This window comes from Psammomys obesus, unplaced genomic scaffold (assembly GCF_907164565.1).
Source record: "Psammomys obesus unplaced genomic scaffold, mPsaObe1.curated_primary_1811, whole genome shotgun sequence".
Lineage (NCBI taxonomy): Eukaryota > Metazoa > Chordata > Mammalia > Rodentia > Muridae > Psammomys > Psammomys obesus.
In genome coordinates this window covers 1,276,519-1,297,807 of record NW_026592510.1, presented here as the reverse complement: position 1 = coordinate 1,297,807, position 21,289 = coordinate 1,276,519, and the positions used below count along the sequence as shown (strand labels likewise).

General features: G+C 40.7%; 1 protein-coding gene across 1 annotated transcript in view; it reads left to right on the top strand.

The window, feature by feature from the left end:
* The window catches only part of Exoc6 (exocyst complex component 6), a 120,046-nt gene that overhangs the window by 38,515 nt on the left and 60,242 nt on the right, over positions 1–21,289 (top strand). Inside the window, exons 10-17 of the mRNA XM_055614047.1 lie at positions 23–69; positions 203–323; positions 2,808–2,879; positions 6,498–6,595; positions 8,378–8,483; positions 11,822–11,931; positions 13,756–13,867; positions 15,002–15,136. Of these exons, the coding sequence (XP_055470022.1) occupies positions 23–69; positions 203–323; positions 2,808–2,879; positions 6,498–6,595; positions 8,378–8,483; positions 11,822–11,931; positions 13,756–13,867; positions 15,002–15,136 (801 nt within the window). The remainder of the gene's footprint in view (positions 1–22; positions 70–202; positions 324–2,807; positions 2,880–6,497; positions 6,596–8,377; positions 8,484–11,821; positions 11,932–13,755; positions 13,868–15,001; positions 15,137–21,289) is intronic.

Below are 21,289 nucleotides of genomic sequence, written 5' to 3'. Positions count from 1 at the left end.
GATTTTTATTTTTCATTTTAAGCATGAAACAGTTGATGGCTATAGAAGATATTTCACTCAGATTGTAGGGTATGTATCTAATATGGAAGAAAATACTACTAATGTTGTTAAAGTTTGTTAAATGTCAGAAATAATCATTTTCTACTTGCGCTTTCTCCCTTTTTCCCCTGAACACATGCTATGTTGGTAATTGCCATTTTAGGTTCTTTGTGGTGGAAGACCACATTTTACATGTGACCCAAGGATTAGTAACCAGGGCATACACTGATGAACTTTGGAACATGGCCCTCTCAAAGATAATCGCTGTCCTTAGAGCGCACTCAGTAAGTCAGATCATTTATGTTAATAGTTGTAATTTAATTTGATTTGTATAATGTGGAAAACTGCACCTTTATTACTCTGCATTTTTTAGGTAATTGCTCAGATTTGTAAGTGGTAATATCAAGGTTTCTGTCTGGTTACATCGGGCTGCAGTTTTGTAGCTGACTGGGGCTTCTCAAGACACTTTTATTGGAGCATTGCAGAAACTGAAGAATTAGGCTGTCTCATTAGTCTCTGCTGACCTCTTCATTAGATCACCACGCAACACTGTGAAGAAAGGGTTTTAATTATTCCAGATTTTTGTTTCCAAAATCAATTATACCACTAAAACTCAGTAGAGCTCATTTGAGAATGTTTATAGTTTTTAAAATCTGCAGTTTTTACAGTTCGAACTCATTTGCAATAATAAACCGTCATGTAATGAGAGATCATTTTTAATGAGTTAAAATTAAATGATCAAGTATTTTCTTAATGCCCTTTGTGGAAATAACTGGTTTTAGTAGTTTGCCTTCAATAAAGTAGCCTTACATTTAAAATTTTGTAATGTTATTATAATTAGCAATTAAGATTTAAAATAGGTGAAAGGGGGATTTTATGATATTTAGATTCTGAATATACTATATTTGTTTATTAGACTTACAGATTTTTGATATATTGGCAATAAAGCTTTACAAACATTTCAGTAAGTATTTTGGGGGTGCTGGAAATGAAATCATGTAATCTAGAAAGTATTCTGCCATTGAGCGAGCCCCTGTTCATGAATAGTGGATGCATTTTATCATGCTTTATATTAAAATCACCTCCAAGTATATACAGTTATGGCATATTCCTATTAAATCCATGACATTAACTATGAAATTATAATATAATAGCATATTCAAAATCTTTTTTTCTCATTTATTTGTTTTTATTCACTTTACATCTTGGTTGTAGCCCTAGTCCTCTTCCCCTCCCAGCCCCATCCTCTCTCCCTCACCCTTCCCCCTCGCCTCTTCCTCAAAAAGGGGAGCTCCCCTTCCCATCTACCCCAGCTCATCAAGTTGCTTCAGGACTGAGGATGTCCTCTTTCTCTGTGGCTTGTCAAGGTAGTCCCAGCAGGGAAAATGGTCTAAAAGCTAGCAAGTGAGTCTGTGTTTAATGCAGTCCCCACTTCCCTTGCTAGAGGACCTACCTGAAGCCTAAGCTGCCCACCTGCTACATCTTTGTAGGGGGCCTAGTTCAGATCATGCATGGTCCTTGGTTGAGGCTTCAGTCTCAGCAAACCCCTCCGGGCCCTGGTTAGTTGGCCCTGTTGTTTTTCCTGTGGAGCTCCTTGTCAGTTCCTTTTCTCTTTCCTCCCACTATTCCCCAAGACTCCTTATGCATCATCGCCCAGTGTTTCGCTGTGAGTCTCAGCATCTGTTTTCATAGAACAACTCTGACAGGCTCCTGTCTGCTAGCTTAGTAGAGTATTGTTCATAGTGTCAGGGGCTGGCAGTCTCTGATAGAGTGGGGCTTTGGTCGGGCCAGGCATTGGTTGGTTGGGCTTCCCTCAACCTCTGCTCTCTGTTCTATCTTTATCCCTGCACATTTCATAGCAGGGTAAATCTTGGGTCAAAGTTTTTGTGGATGGGTTGGTGTTCCTCACCCTTTACCAGAAAACTAGTCTAGTTAGAGGCACAGACCCAAAGAAGATAAGTAATAAGGAGGACTCAAGTGAGGAAGCACAAATCTCACTGGGAAGGAGAGATAGAGTAGACAGAGGTAATGGTGTTCCCCCCAGAATAGACAGAGGTAATGGTGTTCTCTCCCTCGCATCTTCCTCAGAAAAGGGGAGCTCCCTTTCCCATCTACCCCAGCTCATCAAGCTGCATCATGTCTGATGTAACTTTCCCTGTGGCCTGGTAAGTGTTGCCAGGGGGAAGTGATCAAAAAGCTGGCAAGTGAGTCTGTTTGATGCAGTCCCCACTTCCCTTGCTAGAGGAACCACATGTAGTCCAAGCTGCCCACCTGCTACATCTTTGTAGGGGGCACATTCAGAATCTTAAGTGTTATCAAGAGACAGTGAATTAAATGCTCTGACTTTTTAAAGTGTTCATTTTCTTTTGGTTATTATTAAGAAAAACTTAAATTGCCATTCTTACACTGGAAAAGGTAATATATGTCTTTCATAGTATTGAGAATAGAGAAATAATGAAACTAGAAATGTATGGTGCATATGGAGACCACTTTCAAAGTTTGTAACTAGTTTCTTAAAAGTCTGAAGACTGACAGAAATACAAACATCCTCTCTTTCCCACAGAGAGCTTGTTTTACGTGTCATGCACAGTCTCTTAAACATTCGTGCTGGGGCGAGCAGAGCAGCCTTGGATCCAGTTAACCCAGATTTTAATTTTGTTCTTAGTCTCCCACATTAAAGGACAGAGTTTCAGGGCTGATGTCTTAATTTTAACTTCTGTTTCTGTTGTCTCGTGTGTCTTCATTCACCCCCGACCCACTTCTTACAGTCTTACTGCACTGACCCTGACCTTGTACTGGAGTTGAAGAATCTCATCGTGATTTTTGCAGATACATTGCAGGTAGGTGGTAACCTAGCATGTAGTTGGTGGCAATTTTGAGTGTGTGAAGACATAAAAAACAGACTGTGAATTTTATTATGTTTTTGGATTAATGGTAGTAGATCAGTTGTAATAAATGTTTACTTATATATTGATATTTCCCTACCCAGACCTATACTCAACACCTCCCTTGCAGTTTTGAAGCTTGGACAGAGCTCAGAATATACCAGCACCTTTTAAAATACAGGCCATTTCAGTGAGAATCTAGTATTTTTGTAACTTGAAGGAAGGAGGTCATAGCTGGGATTCATAGTGGCATTCACCTGTAATCTCAGCACTTGGGTGGCAGAAGCAGGCAGATCTCCGCGAGTTCAAGGCCAGCCTGGTCTACTGAGCTAGTTTCAGGACAGCCAGGGCACAGAGAAACCTTGTCTCAAAAACCCAACCCTCCCCCAAAAGGAGGCCAGACATGGTGGTGTGTGTCTGTAATCTCTACAGCTGTATGGGGGCTGTAGAAGGAGGATCTTGAATTTGAGACCAGCTTACGGTACATAGGGAGATCTTGGGGTCAGGGTAGGGTAATTACCAACATCTGCAAATTGAGCCGAGGCTTGGTGAGATGGCTCAGCAGGTAAAGGCAAATGCCACCAAGCCTAATGACCTGAGACCCACACTGTGAAAGAAAAAACTGACTCCTGCAAGTTGTCCTCTGACATCCATGTATGTACACACCACACACAAGTAAATAAATAAATACAATAAAAATTAAAGGCACCTATAGTGTAAAAGTATTTCGGAAATGTTAAATGAAGTGAAACATTTCTGTCAGTGCCTTACTCTGAATAAATACATACCATAAGCTTCCAAAGGGACATGGCTATGTAGTATTCCCCTGGACGTGTGACTGAGCAGTGTTCCCCTGTACATGTGACTGTGCAGAATTTCCAGTCATGTCCCTATGTTCAATGCAACATTCTCAGTACATGTGACCTTTGACCTTTTTTTTCTTCCTCTTAGAACATTTTTTTTTAAATCAGTAGTTTCAAAAAAAAAAAAAAAGCTTTGGGGGCTGGAAAGGTCTGTCATCAGTGAAGAGCACATTCTGCCCTTCCAGAGGACATGAGTTTGCTTTACAGCATTCTTGTCAGGTGGCCACAGCTACCTGTAAATCTAGCTCCAGGGACTCTGATGCCTCTGACCCCTGTGGGTACCTGCACACAGATGCTATTCACATGCAGACCTACACATAGTTTTAATAGATAATAAAGATTATGCTTTGGGGAATGCTGGTGTGGCCTATATGCTTTATTGTAAGAGTCTTTGTTTTCTTTCTTCTAAGAGCTAAGGAGAAGACTCCACAACTGTCTTTGTAAATCATTTTATTACCTTTACATTTATTAATTTGAGTGGTTTATTTGATATCATCAGAGTAATGTGGAATGTCTTGATTTTTTTCCCCATAAATTTTGTGATATTTTTATCTCTCATACTGATCTTGCATAAGTTTTATTTTGGGCGTCCTTAATTTTAGGGACCCCTTTGTGAGTAACTGAAGGAAGCTTTGCTTTCCTTGATGATTCGAAGCCTGGCCAGAGTATGTTGTAGGAACCACGGTTCTTTAAGCTCTCGGCAGTCTGCCAGTTGCTTGTTAGGTTCATAATGAAATAAAAAGACGGGACGGGATCACTAAGCACAGAGTATAGCTCAGTTGGCATTCTGCTATAATATGCAAGATTTACTACACTTTAACTAGGAGCATGGGTTTATATTTCAGTGCAAACTCCTCATCTTTTTGTAAGACCCATCACAAACAGTTCTGGGACCAGCGTTTGAGAAATAACCAAACCTAGAGTATTTGATAGCTTCCAAGGAATTCTGTAGAGAATCAAATAAACGTTAAAGGCGACACTTAAGAAATGGAGACATTAGGAAAGCAACAGTGTTGGTCTAAAGTACACCCACCCTTCCTTCCTTCTTACTTCCCTATCTTCCTTCCTTCATTGCTTCTTTTCTTCCTTCCTTCCTTGCTTCCTTCCTACCTTCCTTCCTCCCTCCTTACCTTTCTTCCTTCCTTTGTTTTTACCTACCTACTTTCCTTACTTTCTTCTTTCCTTCCTTCCTCCCTACCTTTCTACCTTCCTTAATTCCTTCCTTCCTTATTTGAGACTGTGTCTTGTTATATAGCCCAGGCTAGCCTCAAATTCCTGTTTTCCTGCCTCTACCTTGAGTGCTGAGGCCATAGATATGTTCTACCTGCCTAGTTCTCCCTAAACTTACTGCTTTGAAATAAGATGGAGGTTAAGTACTAGTGTTTTTATTTGTTTGTTTTAGTTACTCAGAAATTCTTCAATATTTGTTTTTCTGAAAACTAGGTTTATTATTAGGTACCTTTATACTACATTAATGAATGCTATTCTCTTATAGTTACTACTTGAAGGGTCAGGGTATCTTTTTATAAAAAACAAAAGAATGTTTTATAATTTTTAGGTTTTTTTTTTAATTGACACTTTTACTACCATAAGGAACTTTCACTTAAAAAAAATTAATGTTGGGCAGAAGAGAGCGCTCAGAGGTTAAGAGCACCTGTTGCTCTTGGAGAAGGCCCGGGTTAGGCTCTCAGCACTTGCATGGCAGCTTACAGCCATTTTTTCATTCCAGGGCCCTGATGCCATCTTCTGGCCTCTGCATGTCGTGTACACCTGCGAAACACATACACATAAACACAAATAAATAAATCTTCAGTTTTTAGGGAGAATTTAATGTTTTCATAGATTTTAAAATTGTTCTTAGGTGATGTTATGCCTGGCTATAATGTATTTAGATCATATCTATCCCAGACTTTCACCTTCTCCTGGCATCCCTTCTCTACCCCTCCCAGCTCACATGGTGGTCGCCATAGGCGTTGACACCACCACCATCTTCAATCCCTTTTCTTCCTTCTTTTTTTTTCATTCTTTCTTTCCTTCTCTTTCTTATCCACTTCTTTTCTTTCTTCTTTCTTCTTTCTTCTCCTCTCCTCTTCTTCCTCTTCTTCTCCTCTTCTTCCTTCTTCTTTTCTCCTCCTCCTCTTCTTGTCTCCTCCCCCTGCCCCAAGGAAAAACAGGGTTTCTCTGTGTAACCCTGCATGTCTTGGTACTCTCTCTGTAGACCAGGCTTCCCTCAAACTCAGAGGTCTGCCTGTCTCTGCCTCCGGAGTGCTGGGATTGACAGCCTGCACTACCAATGCCAGGCCCTCATTCCTTTCTTTAAAGAGAAGAAATCAGTGTTTTATCATTTAAGACAAAGCTGATAAAATAATATAAAAAGCAAGTTAGCACATTTATAGTCTGTTTGCTTCTTGTCAAGTCAAAAGTAGGTGTTTGTATTATTCATTAACACTTTTCTGGGCACCCATTACATGCTAGAAAATAATTGATGTGTAAAATAGTAGAGGCAGATGTATGGTGAGGTGGATATGAGAGAATGTCTAAGTTTCTTGATGGTGTGGAAAACTAGTATATAAGTGTGAGTGAAGTTCAAATTGTAGTGATGATTGTAGTTTTATTTAGATTAGTGAACATTTGATGTACCTCTTTTTTTCTTTTACTTACCTATTTTTTTTTCCTTTTACTTATCTATTTTTTTCCCTTTGGATCTTAGGGTTATGGTTTTCCAGTCAACCGGCTTTTTGACCTTTTATTTGAAATAAGAGATCAATACAATGAAACATTGCTTAAGAAATGGGCTGGTATTTTCAGGTGGGTCTACGCTGTGGTGCCTTAGTATAATGAAGGTTTGTCAAACACCAATTGATTTTGCATACAGTAATAAGAATGCTCATAGTCAGTTCCTGCTGTGGTAAAAGGCACATGACATTTATAAACGCGATGGCATCAAGCACAGCTACACTGTCGGAACCATCAGAACTTCTCTCCAGAACCGTTGCATCCCAGACAGAAACTCTACCCATTAGACAATAACTCAGTCCTTCTTCCTCCAGCCACATCTTGTCTTTAAATTTGCCTGCTCTAGAATCTCAGTGTAAGTGGGATTGTGGAATGTTTGCTCTTTTGTGTCTGGATCGGATCACTTAGCATATTATCTTTGTGGTTTGTTTACATCATACACAGGCCAGACCTGCATTCCCTCTATATCTAGGTCATATGTGTCTGGCACATTTAAATTGTTTCATTGGCTACTTTAATATTGTTATAAGCAGGATTATGCCTTATGTGAGTACCAGTTTCAGATATTTTGGGGTTTATACTCAGAAGTGGAATACTGGATCATATGATGATTTGTTTTTCATTTCCTTTGCCTTTGACCCTCTGGTAACCACTGTTCTACTCTCTGCTTCTGTGAGCTTGACTTTGTAGGTTCCATACATAAGTAAAGTCATGTGGTAGTTGTCTTCTAAGCCAGGCTTGTTTCATTTAGCTTGATGCCCCCAAGGTTCTTCTGTGCTAGTGCAGAGGATAGAATTCCTTCATTTTTAAGGAAGAATAAGCCATTATGTACATAAACCATATTCTCTTTATCAGTCCGTCCAGCAGAAGCTAAAGCTGACTCCGTATCTGAGCATACTTTAGCTATTGCAGATAATGCTGCAGTGAACATGGGAAGGCAGATAGCTTGTCACTACAGTAATTTCATGTCCTCTGGACAGATGCACTGTGGTGGGACTGCTGGCTCATGTGTTTTAGTTTTAGTTCTTTTCTTACTGTTTGTCCTCCATATTCTTTTCTATAATGGTAGTGTTAATTTCTGTTTCCACCAAAGGAGCACAAGAATTTCTTTTTCTCCACATCCTTATCAACACATACACGCCTTTCTTTTTCCAATGATAGCTGTTCTAATAGGCTTGAGATGATATCTCATTGTGTTTTAAATTTGGTGGTTTGTGATACTGAACAGCTTCCTATGCCTGTTCTTTTGCCATTTGAGCGTCCTTGGACTATGTATGTCCTTGCTTATTTTTAATCTGGTGATTTATTTTCTTGCTGTTGAGTTCTTTGCATTCCCTATTTTTAATGTTCATCCCTTATCAGACATATTGGATGTATATTAGGGATTGAACTCAGGCATCAGCTTGATAGCAAAGCTGAGATGCTTGTGACTCAGAGCGTCACTTCCTTTTTAAGCCCAGTGGCTTAAACCAGTTAGTCATGTGGCCCTGTCGAACTGCAGGAGGTTTGCACAGGTGAGCACATAGAGATCCTTTCTAGTCACAGCATCTGAGGCTGAGTAATAATCACATTGCCCTGAGCTTCAAGGGCTTTTCTTCAGAATGTACCATCTTGAGAGGTGTCCTAGACGGGAAAGTTAGGAGTGAGGTTCTGCGAGGACACTGGACACCAACAGTGAGGGACCAGACCTATTTGGTACTGGATTATACGATTCTGAATGATGAGGGGTTTCCTATTGTGACTTTTAGTTGACAAAACAAACCAAACTGTAGGAACTGTTCTTGTTTTTGTTTTAAAGATGCTGTTTTACAAATATGGCACAATAATAAGATTTCAGTCTTTCTTGTTTAACAGGGACATTTTTGAAGAGGATAATTACAGCCCCATCCCCATTGCCAGTGAAGAAGAGTATAAAGTCATCATCAGTAAATTTCCCTTTCAAGATCCAGACCTTGAAAAGGTACAAGTTAAGTTTTCACTTAAAGACAAGAAAAAAAAAACAAATCATTGTATTAGTATTATATAAATTTTATATAAAATTATGGTGCAAAATTAACATTGTAAGTTGAGAATGACTTCTTTTGGGTGGCAGGGTTTTTATTGTTTGTTTGTTTCCGTTTGAAAAAAACACAATTATATTGTAACCTTTATAGATGCTATCTTTTTTCCATTGTATGGTTTTGGCATCTTTGTCAAAAATCAGGTGTCCGTAAGTGTGTGGGTTTATTTCTGGGTCTTCTGTTCGATTCCATTGATCCACCATTCTGTTTCTATGCCAGTACCATGCAGTTTTTATAACTGTTGCTCTATAGTACAGCTTGAGATCAGGGATGGAGATACCTCCAGAAGATCTTTTATTGTAGAGGATTGTTTTAGCAATTCTCGGTTTCTTGTTATTCCATACGAATATAGATAGATTCTGTTATTGTCACTACTACTGTGACTATTTTGATGACGTAGGAACTTTGTTGGTGGTCTGGGGATACCAGAAACAGTTGTCGCAAATGTGAGGTGGGTCCCCAGGGCAAGTGATACCTGTGTTGTGTGCATTCCACAGTCTGTGTTAGGTGCCGAGTACACTGTAGTAGCAGGAGTACTGGGTTTCTATTGCAGTGATAAAACACCGTGACCCTAATTCACTGTGCATCTACTTCACAGTCCCTCATAGAAGAAAGTCGGGGCGGGAGCGCAAGCAGGGCAGGACCTGCAGGCAGGAGCTGATGCTGTGGCCACAGAGGGGTTCTGCTCACTGGCTTCCCCTCATGGCTTGTTCAGCCTGCTCTCGTGTAGAGCCCAGAATCACCAGTCCAGGAGTGGCACCACCTCTAGTGAGCTGGGCCCGCCCCCGTCAATCGCCAGTCAAGAAAATGCACCGTAGGCTTGGCCACAGGCCAGTCTGATGGGGAAGCGTTTTTTCTGTTGAGGCCCACTCTTCCAAAATGTCAAGTTAACATTAAAAGCAGCCAGCACAAGTATGCTCTAGGGAGAGAATGTCTTTGACATGTTTGTCACTGTGAAAGATCTTATTTTTGTGGCTTAAAAAAAAAGAGGTAAATTGGGTACTGAAGAGGGTTTTGTGGTAAAGGGCATGCGGCACAATCATGCACAGCTGGTTCTAGATCCCATCACCCATGTCAAAGCCAAAGGCAGACATTTCCTTGGGTATTTGTGCCCCAGCTGGAAGGCAAATGCAGGCAGATCCCAGGGGCTCTCTTGCTAGCCAGTCTAGCTGAAACTGTTTCAGAAAAGAAGGTGGAGACTAAAAGAGGAAGACACTTGACATTGACCTCTGGCCTCCAAACACAAATGCACAGGAATATGCATACACAGACTTGTACACACACACAATCTTCTATACAAGTTTATTTAGATTAAATGCTAGAAACGTGAAAGTAGCAGCTACTTGTCGATTTCTTCTAGAAGAAGGAATATGCAGTGCAGAGTCAAAATAACAAAAGTAAGCTACTTTGGAAAACATGAGTGCATATGTGTATGCGCACATGCCCACAGACATGCATAGTCACACACACTCTTTCTCTGAGGAGAATCCGGTCTCAAAGGAAAAGAATATTATACTTTGCAACAGAGGTGGAAAGTGGGATTGATTCTCAAGGCTGTCCTTTGACCTTAACCGGGAATGCATGGTCTTCATGCTTTTGTAAACATGCACACATATGAACATGCACATACCTCTCACATACACAATCCAAAAAAGAATATCATATTTTGTATAACAATCACTTTTCAATTTTTATTTTTGTCTTTGTTTTTCCAGCCCTTTGTGATTTATGTGGGATAAAGCTGTAAGTCGTAGCAATAATCAAAGAATGGCTGAGTACAAGAACTAGAGCAGGTAGAGAAATTGGAGGACAGCCAGGGTTGGGCAGGAGGGAGGAGAGATCATTTCAGAAGGAAAAGGGGCCAACCGTACCAGGTCTTCAGAGAAGCCAGGGAAAAGGGAGACACCGCGCCACTGGACGTAACGAGGGAGTCGGTGGTGATTAATGAGGGCGCACTGACGGACATAGCAAGGCTTCGATAAATACGAAGGTGGAAGTGTAGCTTAAACGTCTTAAAGTGTGAGACATAAGAGGCTTTGGGGTTAAAATCTTGGAGGGATTTCCCTTCTTGGAGATTGCAAATGTTCTAGAGAAGTTTGGCTGATGAAAGAGTTTGGAAGTAAATCATTGCTCCCTACCAGTGTTTGTTGGTAAAGTGATCAGAAAACTTCTGTAAAGTATATTCTGAAACTTGGGATAACTCTTAATTGGAGTCCCACCTTCAGTGAAGCTTAAGTGAATGGGAATCTCACTGTTACTAAGAAGGCTCAGTAGGTGAGAGTGCTTGCTGCACAGACATGAGGACCTGAATTCGGATCCCCAAGTGCTCACTTAAAGCCAACTGAAGCTGTGTGCCTGTGACTGTGCTGCTAGGTACAGAGGCAGGAGGATTGCCGGCTGCCGGCCTCGCTTCAGATTCGGCAGGAGAATCCTCCTCAAGGGACTAAGGTGAAGAGTAATGGAGCGGGGTACTTGCTCTGCTCTTTTGGCCTCTGCGCGTTAGACACACCTGCGTGTATATATATATATATATATGCTGTACACCCCACATGTACACGCTCCACGTATGTGCACGTACACATCAGAACAACATAGAGCAAAGGAAGGGAGCAGACAGGAGACATCGCCTGCATCGTGCTTACGTTACCAGAGCACAAAGCAATGTTGACAGGCTCATCCTGTGCTTGATTCTGTGATCTGTGCAAATGGCTGTGGGTTTTGTTTGTTTGTTTGTTTCTTTTTCTAGACAGAATTTCCCTATGTTGCCCTGGCTGTCCTGGAACTTGTTCTGTAGCCCTGGCTGGCTTCGAACTCAGAGATCCTCTTGCCTCTGCATCCTGAGGGGGCGGATTAGAGGCATGTGCCCCCACCACTCATCAATGGCTGTGCTTTAAAAGAAAAGAAAAATTCTGGATTTGTCTGAAATTAAAAATAAGCTGGACATGTCTGTAATATGAACCCTTGGGAAGCAAAATCAGGACCACAGGTTATAAGCCAGCCAGGCTACCTAGGGAGATCCTGTCTCAGAACTGCTAGCTAAGTAACTAACTAGCTAAATAGGTGAATATTATAAAAAAAACACATATAAAAATAATATAGAAATATAACCATAGACTTTTATGCAATTATTTACATGGAATTGTGAAATCATCTTAATACTTTACCTTTATAAGAGACTAGAATGTCATTTTCTAAAGAAACACATCCCAACAACAGTACTAACTTTCTCTTTTTACAGCAATCTTTCCCAAAGAAGTTTCCCATGTCCCAGTCAGTGCCTCTTGTTTATACGCAAGTTAGAGAATTTATTTATGCCAGCCTTAAATTTTCAGAGTCGTTACACCGAAGGTAAGCTCACTAATGCGAAACCTGCCTGTCATATGCTGTTAGAAAACATTAACCCTTTATTTACAGACCCTGACCCTCTGGTGGACTGTCATCTCACTGGAAAGGCTTTTGAGTTGTGTTAACACTTGATTGCTCTAACTCTATTTTATATTTCTCTGACTTTTTGTAATATTAATAATAAGACATATGACAGATTATTTGACAGGAAAGTTCTTCACCTTCAGCATCTAGATTTAACAATATTAAATATTTTCATATATCCTTTGCCTATTTATTATTAGTAGCAGTATTTCCTTTGGGTAGAGATGTTTTGCCTGCATCTACATCTTTGCATATGTGCATGTCTAGTGCCTAAGAAGGCCAGAAGAGGGCATCAACTCCCTGGAACTGGAGTTCCTTTCAGTTGTGAGCCACTATTTGGGTGCTGGGACTCAAGAGTGCCCTGTTGGGGCAGACATTGATCTTAACTGCCCACCTGTCACTCCAGCCCCTTTGTCTATTTTTTATTAGACATTTGAAAGAACATTTCAGAAGTAATGACCTTTTCGCCTTAAATATTTAGCACTCATTCCACCATTGCACACCACCCCAGTGGTACAAATTACTCTCAAAACTACAGATGCTAAATCTGAAATATTAATCACTTTAATATTTTATAAATTGCTTATTTATACAATTTGAATGTTCTTACAGATACTTGTAACTAAGCTAAATGTTGATTCCTGAGGTACAGAAGTTCATACTCAATTAACATACTATTTAAATTTTTTTTTGGAAAATTCACGTTTGTTTAATTAATTAATTAACTTATTTATTTATTCATTTTACATCCTGGTCTTAACCCCATCCCTCCTCACCTTCCATTCCCACAGTACCTCTCTCTCTCCCCTCCCCTATTCCTCAGACAAGGGGAACCCTCCCTCCTACCCACTCTAGCTCATCAAGTCATATCAGAGCTGATTATGTCCTCTTCCCCTGTGGCCTGGCAAGGCAGTCCTTCCAGGGGGAAATAATTGAAAAATTGGCAAGAGAGTATATGTCAGATTAACATACTATTAACTTTGGAGAAAGTATAGAAATTTAACATTTTGGTATTAGCTTTTCTATAAAGGCTGATACAAATTTACCCATATTGAAGGCAGAAGTTCTAATTGGATAATTTTGGCATTCCTTGCTGCCAACTCTTTGTCTACAATCGGCCCTGCTTAGAGACATTTTTGGTCGTCACAGCTATGGGTAGGAGTGCTACTTTGAATTATCAGGTAGGGAGCAGAGATGCTTCAGAACGTAGCACACTTCACTGCTTTGGCATGTGTGTGACCTCATATGTGCTAGCAAGCACTACTGTGGGACACCCCTAGTCTATATGTGTGCCTTCATATGTGCTAGGCAAGCACTTTACTGTGGCACACCCCTGGTCTCTCAATTTGTATTTTAAAAGTAACTTTTAGCTATGATTGTGTGTAAAGCACCTTACAAGGCAACTGTTCTACAGTGGAATTATAATAATGCTTTGTACAAATTATCTCATGATTTTCTATCTTGATTGGTATATTTAAATTGTGTCATAAATGAATGTTCTGCTTTATGGGGAATGATCCCTTTTAAAATAAAATTGACATTTGTAGTTTAATGACTTATCGACATTTGTAAAAGGTAAACATATGTATGTATATGTAAAGATACATGATTTATATATGATATAAAAGATAGGACTTGGAAAAATTACTTTGGTAAGTTATGTTAACTTATTGAGAGTGTTGACTAATTATGCTCTTGGAAAGAATATAACATTTATCAACATTTGTTAACATTTGTTTTTAGCTCAACAGAAATAGATGATATGCTTAGGAAATCAACCAACCTGCTGCTGACCAGAATTCTGAGTAGCTGTTTACTGAACCTTATTAGAAAACCTCATATAGGTTTGACAGAGGTAAGAAAAAAAATTATAACTAAATGTTTTACTATTGGCAAGAATTGGGGCCAAAAAGATGGTTCAGAGGAAGAGCATATAACTGCTCTTTTTGCTTTCCTTTTTTTTTTTTTTCCTGTTATTTTGAGATAGGGTTTCTCTGTGTAGCCTTTGCTGTCCTGGACTCACTGTGTAGACCAGGGTGGCCTTGAACTCACAGAAATCCTCCTGCCCCTGCCTCCCTGAGTGCTGAGATTACAGGCATGGGCCATTGCACTCGGCTGCATACACTGCTTTTGCAGAGGACCTGGGTAGATTTCCAGCGTACACATGGTAGCTCATAACTATCTATCACAGTTTCGGGGAGCTTCTTCTGGCCTCCGTGGGACCCAGCATGCATTTGTTGCACAGACACACAGGGAGGCAAAACGCCCATACACATAAAATAACAAAAAAGTATAAATTGTTGTGAAGTAGTATCCTGTAGACTTTGCTTTGTATTTAAATTTTATTAATGCAAGCAGACTTTCAAAAAGCAAGAGCGTTGATTAATAAATGTGTGAGAGGAGCTAGAGAGATAGGGAGGTGGCTAAGAGCACTTGCTGTTCTTGGGGAAGACCAGGTTCGTTTCCCAGGCATCCACGTAGCTCTAACAACATCCGTAGCTCCAGATCCAGGAGATCTGATATCCTCTTTGGGCTTATGGTATGCAAACCTACACTTAAACAAGACACACATATAAAATAAAATCAGAAACTTTAAGAAAAGAAACGAGGAAAGAGTTTACACAGGAGAGTGGATAGTTGGAGGCTATCTACTGTCCCTAGGTATCTACCACTAGGGCATAGACCACAGACTTTGCACAGACACTCTCAACCGTCATTTCGTACTTGTTTAGCGTATGGAATCTACAAATTGCTGTGGCAGGTCATTTGGAAGTAATTGGCTGTGCACTCCTAGAACATACGTGCTTTTTAAAACAACGCCCGTGCTCATAAGCAACATTTATGGCAGACTTTTGAAATCAGCTGTATCCTGTTTTGCTATAGTTACGCAGATAGAGTAGTGAAGGCTGGAAGAGTGGTTTAGTTGTTAAGACTCAGTGGTCCCGCCAGGCCTGACTGGTCAATTCACGGTGGCTTTCCTGTATTCCAGCTGGTGCAGATCATCATAAACACAGCACACCTGGAACACGCTTGCAAGTATCTGGAGGACTTCATAACTAATATCACAAATATTTCCCAAGACACCGTTCACACCACAAGGCTTTATGGACTTTCTACTTTTAAGGTATATACAGTCTGACCAAAAGTTTCCATTCAGTTGTCGTAAGAGAACTTTAAGAAATGAGAGATAATTTTACTTTATTCTACGCGTTGGGCATTGGCGATAATTGTTGCCCATAGTGGTGATCAGTTGTGAGTAGGTGCTCGTGGCAATTGAAGTGTCTTATTTAAATATTTTAACAAGATTTTCTGCTATATAGTTTGTTCATGTTTTGACAACAAATGGCAGCACTGAGTTAGACTAACTGAATTCCCAGTTACTGTCTCTTAGTTAAATAATTGTATATGATTATGTGTGGTTGGAAATTAAAAATGAACTATGAGGTTTGCTTTTTGGTTCTGCTCTGAAGAAAAATAAGTGCACGTCTTCCTTCTGTCCAGATGGAAGAGTTCTCTTTGTTTGAGACCATGGAATGCGGCATTAATGGTGATTGAGGAGGAATGCAAGATTAAGTAATTTCGCCTGTTTTTTTTTTTTTTTTTTTTTAATAATCTCTTTTCTTACTCAATGAATGTTGAGCCATAAATGAGGCAGTGGCTGAGGTAGCTTTCTGTTGCTGCGCTACATCCCTGACAACCAGTTAAAGCAGTGAAGGCTTTTTCGGTCCACAAGTTTCAGCCCAAGGCTCCTTGGCTTCATTGCTTTGGGCTTGTGATGAGGCCAGGCACAGTGGTGATCCGTGGTGGTGCAGAGAGGCTCAGACCCACGGCAGCTGGAGCGCAGTTCCGTGATGCCAGGCTTCCTCCGCTCTTGTCTCCTCGGCGTCTCTAGGCTGTTGACACCTTCACTCAGGGAAGTTCTTCCCCGACTCATATGCTCTTCTGTGCTAGATGACATCAAGCACGGGGACCTGAGCTCAGATCCCCAGAACCCACATGAAGCTGGATGCAGCGATGCGTGCCTAATCCCAGCACGTCTACAGTGAGGGCAGAGACAGACAAAGCCTCAGAGGCTCATGGGCCTGCCTGTCCTCGGAGACTGCTTTGTTGCTGTGAACACCAGGCTTGCTGTCTTTGCTTCCTGTGTCTGTGTAGGAACTCTGGGATTGCACATGTGTGCTGTGGCACCCACTCTATGTGAGTTCTAGGGACATGAACTCAGGTCCTCATGCTTGCAGATCAAGTAGAGGCATCTTCCTGGCCTTTAAAATCCATGATTTAAGTTGGCTCCTTTTTCTCTGTCACATTCCTTCTCTCATAACTGAATATTGAGATTTATTGTGTTGTCCTACTCTATTTCCCCTCTTTCTTTAGCATAGTGGTTCCATTAGATAATGAATTCCATTAATTCAATTTAGAAAGGTGAGAATCCAGATCGAATGGTTTATTGGCATAATTGTTTCTTGAGTCAGAGTGAAAACGGCTAAGGAGGACACTTTTGTGCTGGTCTCAACCTTGCCCTCATTTCTATTTAGGTCTCCAGTAGGTCACAGAACTGTTGCTTTCGCTCTAAAGCAGCGGTTCCCAACGTGTGGGTCCCTCTGATGGTCGAATGACCATTTCACAGAGATTGCATTTCAGATATTTACATTACCATTCATAGCAATAACAAAATTACAGCTATGGAGTAGCAAGAAAATTAATGTTTATGGTTGGGGATCACCACAACATGAGGACCTGTATTCAAGGTTCGCAGCATTAGGAAGGTTGAGAACGCTGCTCTAGACAAAAATTAATGTAACCTTTTTTGTCCTTAAGAGTTTGTGAGTGTTTCAAGTGAGATATTAACATTAGCAGAAAAATGACAAGAAAAACAACTAAAACTTTATTAAACAATAATAGGTCTAGGTGTGCTAGCCTGTACGTGTAGTTCTGACTGTGTGGGGCGTGGAGGCAGGAGGATCGTTTGAGCCCAGGAATTGAAGACTAACTTGGACAACAAATCAAGGCCCATTTCTTTTTTTTTTTTTTTTCTTCTAGGTGCAAGCGTAAAATTAATCAGTTATTTTATTCTAAGCTTGCTCCCCCACTGTTGTATACAAAAATTGTATTTTTTTTTATTAATTACACTTTATTCATTTTGTATCCCCCCATAAGCCCCTCCCTCCTCCCCTGCCGATCCCACCCTCCCTCCCCTTTCTGCATGCATGCCACTCCCCAAGTCCACTGATAGGGGAGGTTCTCCTCTTCTTTCTGATCTTAAAAAAAAAAAAAAAAAAAAGAATCCACACTGCATGGTGACCAAGTATCTCTTCTAGGCTCTCTCCTGGTTAGTAGAATGGCTTCCTGGCCACAGCGCCAGACCTATGCTCAGCTGTTCCAGCTTCTCTGTCGGCAAGATGGAGGTTAATGATCAGCTTTGCCTCATCAGGATCCATCTTTGGAGCCAACTCCAGGTCAGCCCTGCCCAAACTCAAGGCTGTGGTTGGAGACAGGCTGATCTTCCTTTCCAAGAAGGAACAACAGAGGATAGGAAGTAGAGGGTGTTTACTAGCAGTGTGTAGCCATTACAACTTAGCTTTCATTCGGAACCCACGTGCTCCAGTTCAGGAGCTGCGGGAGCTTCTGTGGGTGAAGCAGCTCCTCAGGCGGTTGAGAAGCGCTGGTAATAGCTGGAGAGCTCTTCCAGGCATGGAAATAGAAGCTGGCACAGGATGCTGGATACATTTCTGCCCCTAGAGGGCACTGTTTCTCTAACAAGCAAAGGGGGAAAATGTTATTTTATAAGCTGAATCTTTACATTTTAATGAAGAGTGTACCGTTGTGCGTCCTTTCAGGCAGGCCAGGGGCACATCCCAGTGATTTTACTTGTCTGGATTATAAATTGTGTAGACCTGGTGCTAAGAGAAGCCCTTTAAATGGGTCCTTACTGCTCCTGCTCAGAAGCGCTGGCTGATTTTTTTTTTTCCTAGTCAGCAGTCACTAGAGTTTTTGCTTAGAGTTCTTTGCTTGCTAATACAGTCTGTGGAAGGCATTAACAAACATCTTGAAATATGCTCTTCCCTTAATTTAAAAGAAGTCTTGAGAAAAATTTGTCTTAACCTAGACCGTTTATAGGAAAAGCAGATCTTCCAAAGGTCAGCCTAGAAACGTAGGTTAAACACCAATGTTCTTGACAGGAGCAGTGACGAAAATGATGGATTTTTATATTCTCCGCTTCATTTTGCTTAGTTTCTTTCCAAAAAACAAAATGAAACAACAAACTAGTGTAATCTGGATCACTTTTTCTCTGAGCGTTAAGTCCAGAAAAACACAGTTTTTGTTTGAAACGAAGTCATACTGTGTAGCCCTGGCTCACCTGGAACTTGCTGTGTAGATAGGTTGGCCTGTCAGATCTGCCCACCTCTGCCTCCCAGAGCTGGGGTTAAAGGCTTGCACCGCCATGCCTAGCCCCAGAAAACGCTTCTGATTACTTCATTTGAGTAGAATGTAAGTGATTTTATTGTCATTACATATTTTCTGGTTTCAGATTAAAACTTACTTTTTCCCTCATGACTTGCAAATGTCTAGATATTTGTTTCTTCAACTTTTGATCAATATTTTAATCATCCCATATTTAAAAATTTCAAGAGAATGTGAGTTAATAACCTTCTTTGTTTTATTGTTATAAATCTATATAGTTAAGAAATGGAAACACAACATTAATTTTAAAGCTAGATTTAAAGTAAGCTCTTAAAAGAATAGCATTTTTAAATAAAATTTTTAGCTTGGAGGAGCCCCTAAGAGTTGCATTCTAAGTTTTTGTGCATGGCATTACCACTCAGTGTCCGGTCACTGGTCTCTACAGTCAAGGATAAGAAAGAACATTTTGCTGCTCTGTTTCCTTTCTCTTCTTGCCTGCATTAAGAGCAGCCCAGACAAGGAAGGGCAGCAGGGACAGGAGCATGAGTGTGTGTATGGAAAGAAGTAGAAGACACAAATAAGGTGTTCCTTTGCCCAGCGATAGCGGGAGTGCCTGGAGGGCCTGTGAGGTCCCGAGCGCTACGCCTCCGACGGTGCAGTGGCGGTGTTGCCTGTAGTTCTGTATCGTTGTATAACATAGTTCTGACCTGCGTCAGTCTGCTTCGATCCAGGAAAGGTGACGAGCCAGGAAAGAAGGGGCTGGCTGCGAACCCCGGGGCAAAGTGCCAAGTGCCAAGCACTTTTATGTTGCTCTGAGAAACTGACTTAGAAGCGGTCTCATTTAGGTGAGCCACGGTGTGGTTCTGCGGGCTGGTGAACGCCTACCATTCCCTAAGGCAGCCAGGAAGCTAAGGGGGTGTGTGTTCCTGTATGGCCAACACATTAAACAAGACTCAGTGTCCTGTTTCTAGTGCCTCGTTCCTGAGGATGTGAACTCTGCTTAGCCTTTAAACATCTTTTCACGATTTTAGGAAGTGACGTGTGGCCAGCTATTGAGTGGCATGTCCTGGAGATTTGTGTTAGGTCTGGTTGCTTTATCTTGCTCATCATCTACTTCTTCCGTCTGCTGCTGAGCCTTTCTAATGACTCTTTCCCGCTCCATTTAATACATTTCAGTATAGTTTCTACTTATTGACGCGTTTTTCTCATTTTTCTAAAAAAAAAAATTTGAGGTTTCCTTTTGCTCTTTAGACACATTTTGAATAGTTGATGTGAAGTTTTGTCTTGTAAGTCTAGTAACTGGGCTTCCTCAAAGACTCTTCTATTGATTGCTTTTCCTTCCTTAGGGAGGTCATGTTGTCCTCTCTATTGCATGATTTGTAGTTCTTGTTGATAAGCAGACCTTTAAAATGATGTAATGTGGCAGCTTTGGAAATGAGTACCTCATTGACCCAGGGTTTGTTGTTTCATTGTTTTCTTATTTATTTATTTTCTTAATATTTATTTTTATTTTTATCTACATTGGTGTTTTGCCTGTATGTATGTCTATCTGAGAGTGTCAAATTCCTTCAAACTGGAGTTGCAGACAGTTATGAACTGCTGGAAATTGAACCCCTGCACTCTGGAAGAGCAGCCAGTGTTCTTAACCACTGAGCTTTCTCTCCAGCCCCACTTCATTGTTTTCTAAGTTTTCCGGACTTGATTTGCAAAGTCTGTTTTCATAGACACAGATTTCCCTGAAAGCCAAGAATCACTAAATCCCTGCCTTTTGCAAGAGATTCTGTTTGTATGCAGGGGTATGCTGTAAACATGGAGACAGAAGTTAAGAATTCTGCCTTAGCTCTCATTTCCTGCTTGTACAAGCTTCAAGGTTAGTCATACAAGAGAGCTTAGACTCTCTCGGACCTTTTGTGAACACGTATGCCATCCCAGAGATGCTCATGGCTTTCTAATTTTCCGAGAATATGTTGCAGTTTTTTTGTGGTTGTTGTGTGTTTGTGTTAATTTTTTTTTTTTTTTTTTCAGACAGGATCTCACTATGTATCCTTGGCTGACCTGGAACTCGTGGAGATCTGCTTGTTCTGCCTCCTGAATGCTGGGGTTTAAAAGTGTGGGTCTCCAAGTCCAGCCTATGTTTTAAAAAGATGTGTCTGGACATGTTATTTTCCAATATTTACTTTTTCATTTTTGGTTAACCATTTATGGGTTACAACTATAATCTAACATTGCAGGTATCATCTTTAAAAAAAAGAAAGAAAGAAAAGAAGCCCCTAATTGTTTTGATAATACATGAGGAAAGGCATTTTTGCACTGGAGAAACTCTAACTTAGGTTAAATGAAGATGATAAAGATATCTCTGAAAATGTGGCTGGAGTCTTTTTGCCACAATAAGCAATGTATTTACATTCTTTTAGGAGTCTGTTTTCATGTATTTACACTGTATTGGGTATTATAAATAATACAGAGATGACAAAGTATATAGGAGAATGTACATAAGTTATAAGTGCTATACTGTCTTATAAGGGACCTGAATTTATTATTTGTAATGGGAGGAAGATTCTGGAACCAATCCTCCCCCCGCACCCCAACACACAATGGTCCACTTTCTCTGTGATAGTCCAGCTTACTTTTCCTTAGTGAATCTGTGTGGTCTCTGCGTTCTCAGCAACCTCTGCTTTGAGGCTTCTGATCCTATGAACTGTTAGGAGAACAAGTTAGGGGTTCATATGTTACAAAACAACCGGTCCTGTGATGATTAGTATTGTCAGCTGGAGAGAATCTAGGTTCATCTGGGAGATGGCCCTGGTGAGCTTGTCTGTGGGGACTGAGGAAGAGCCTGTGGTGGCACTTTTGTCTGGCTGGGGTCTGGGATCAT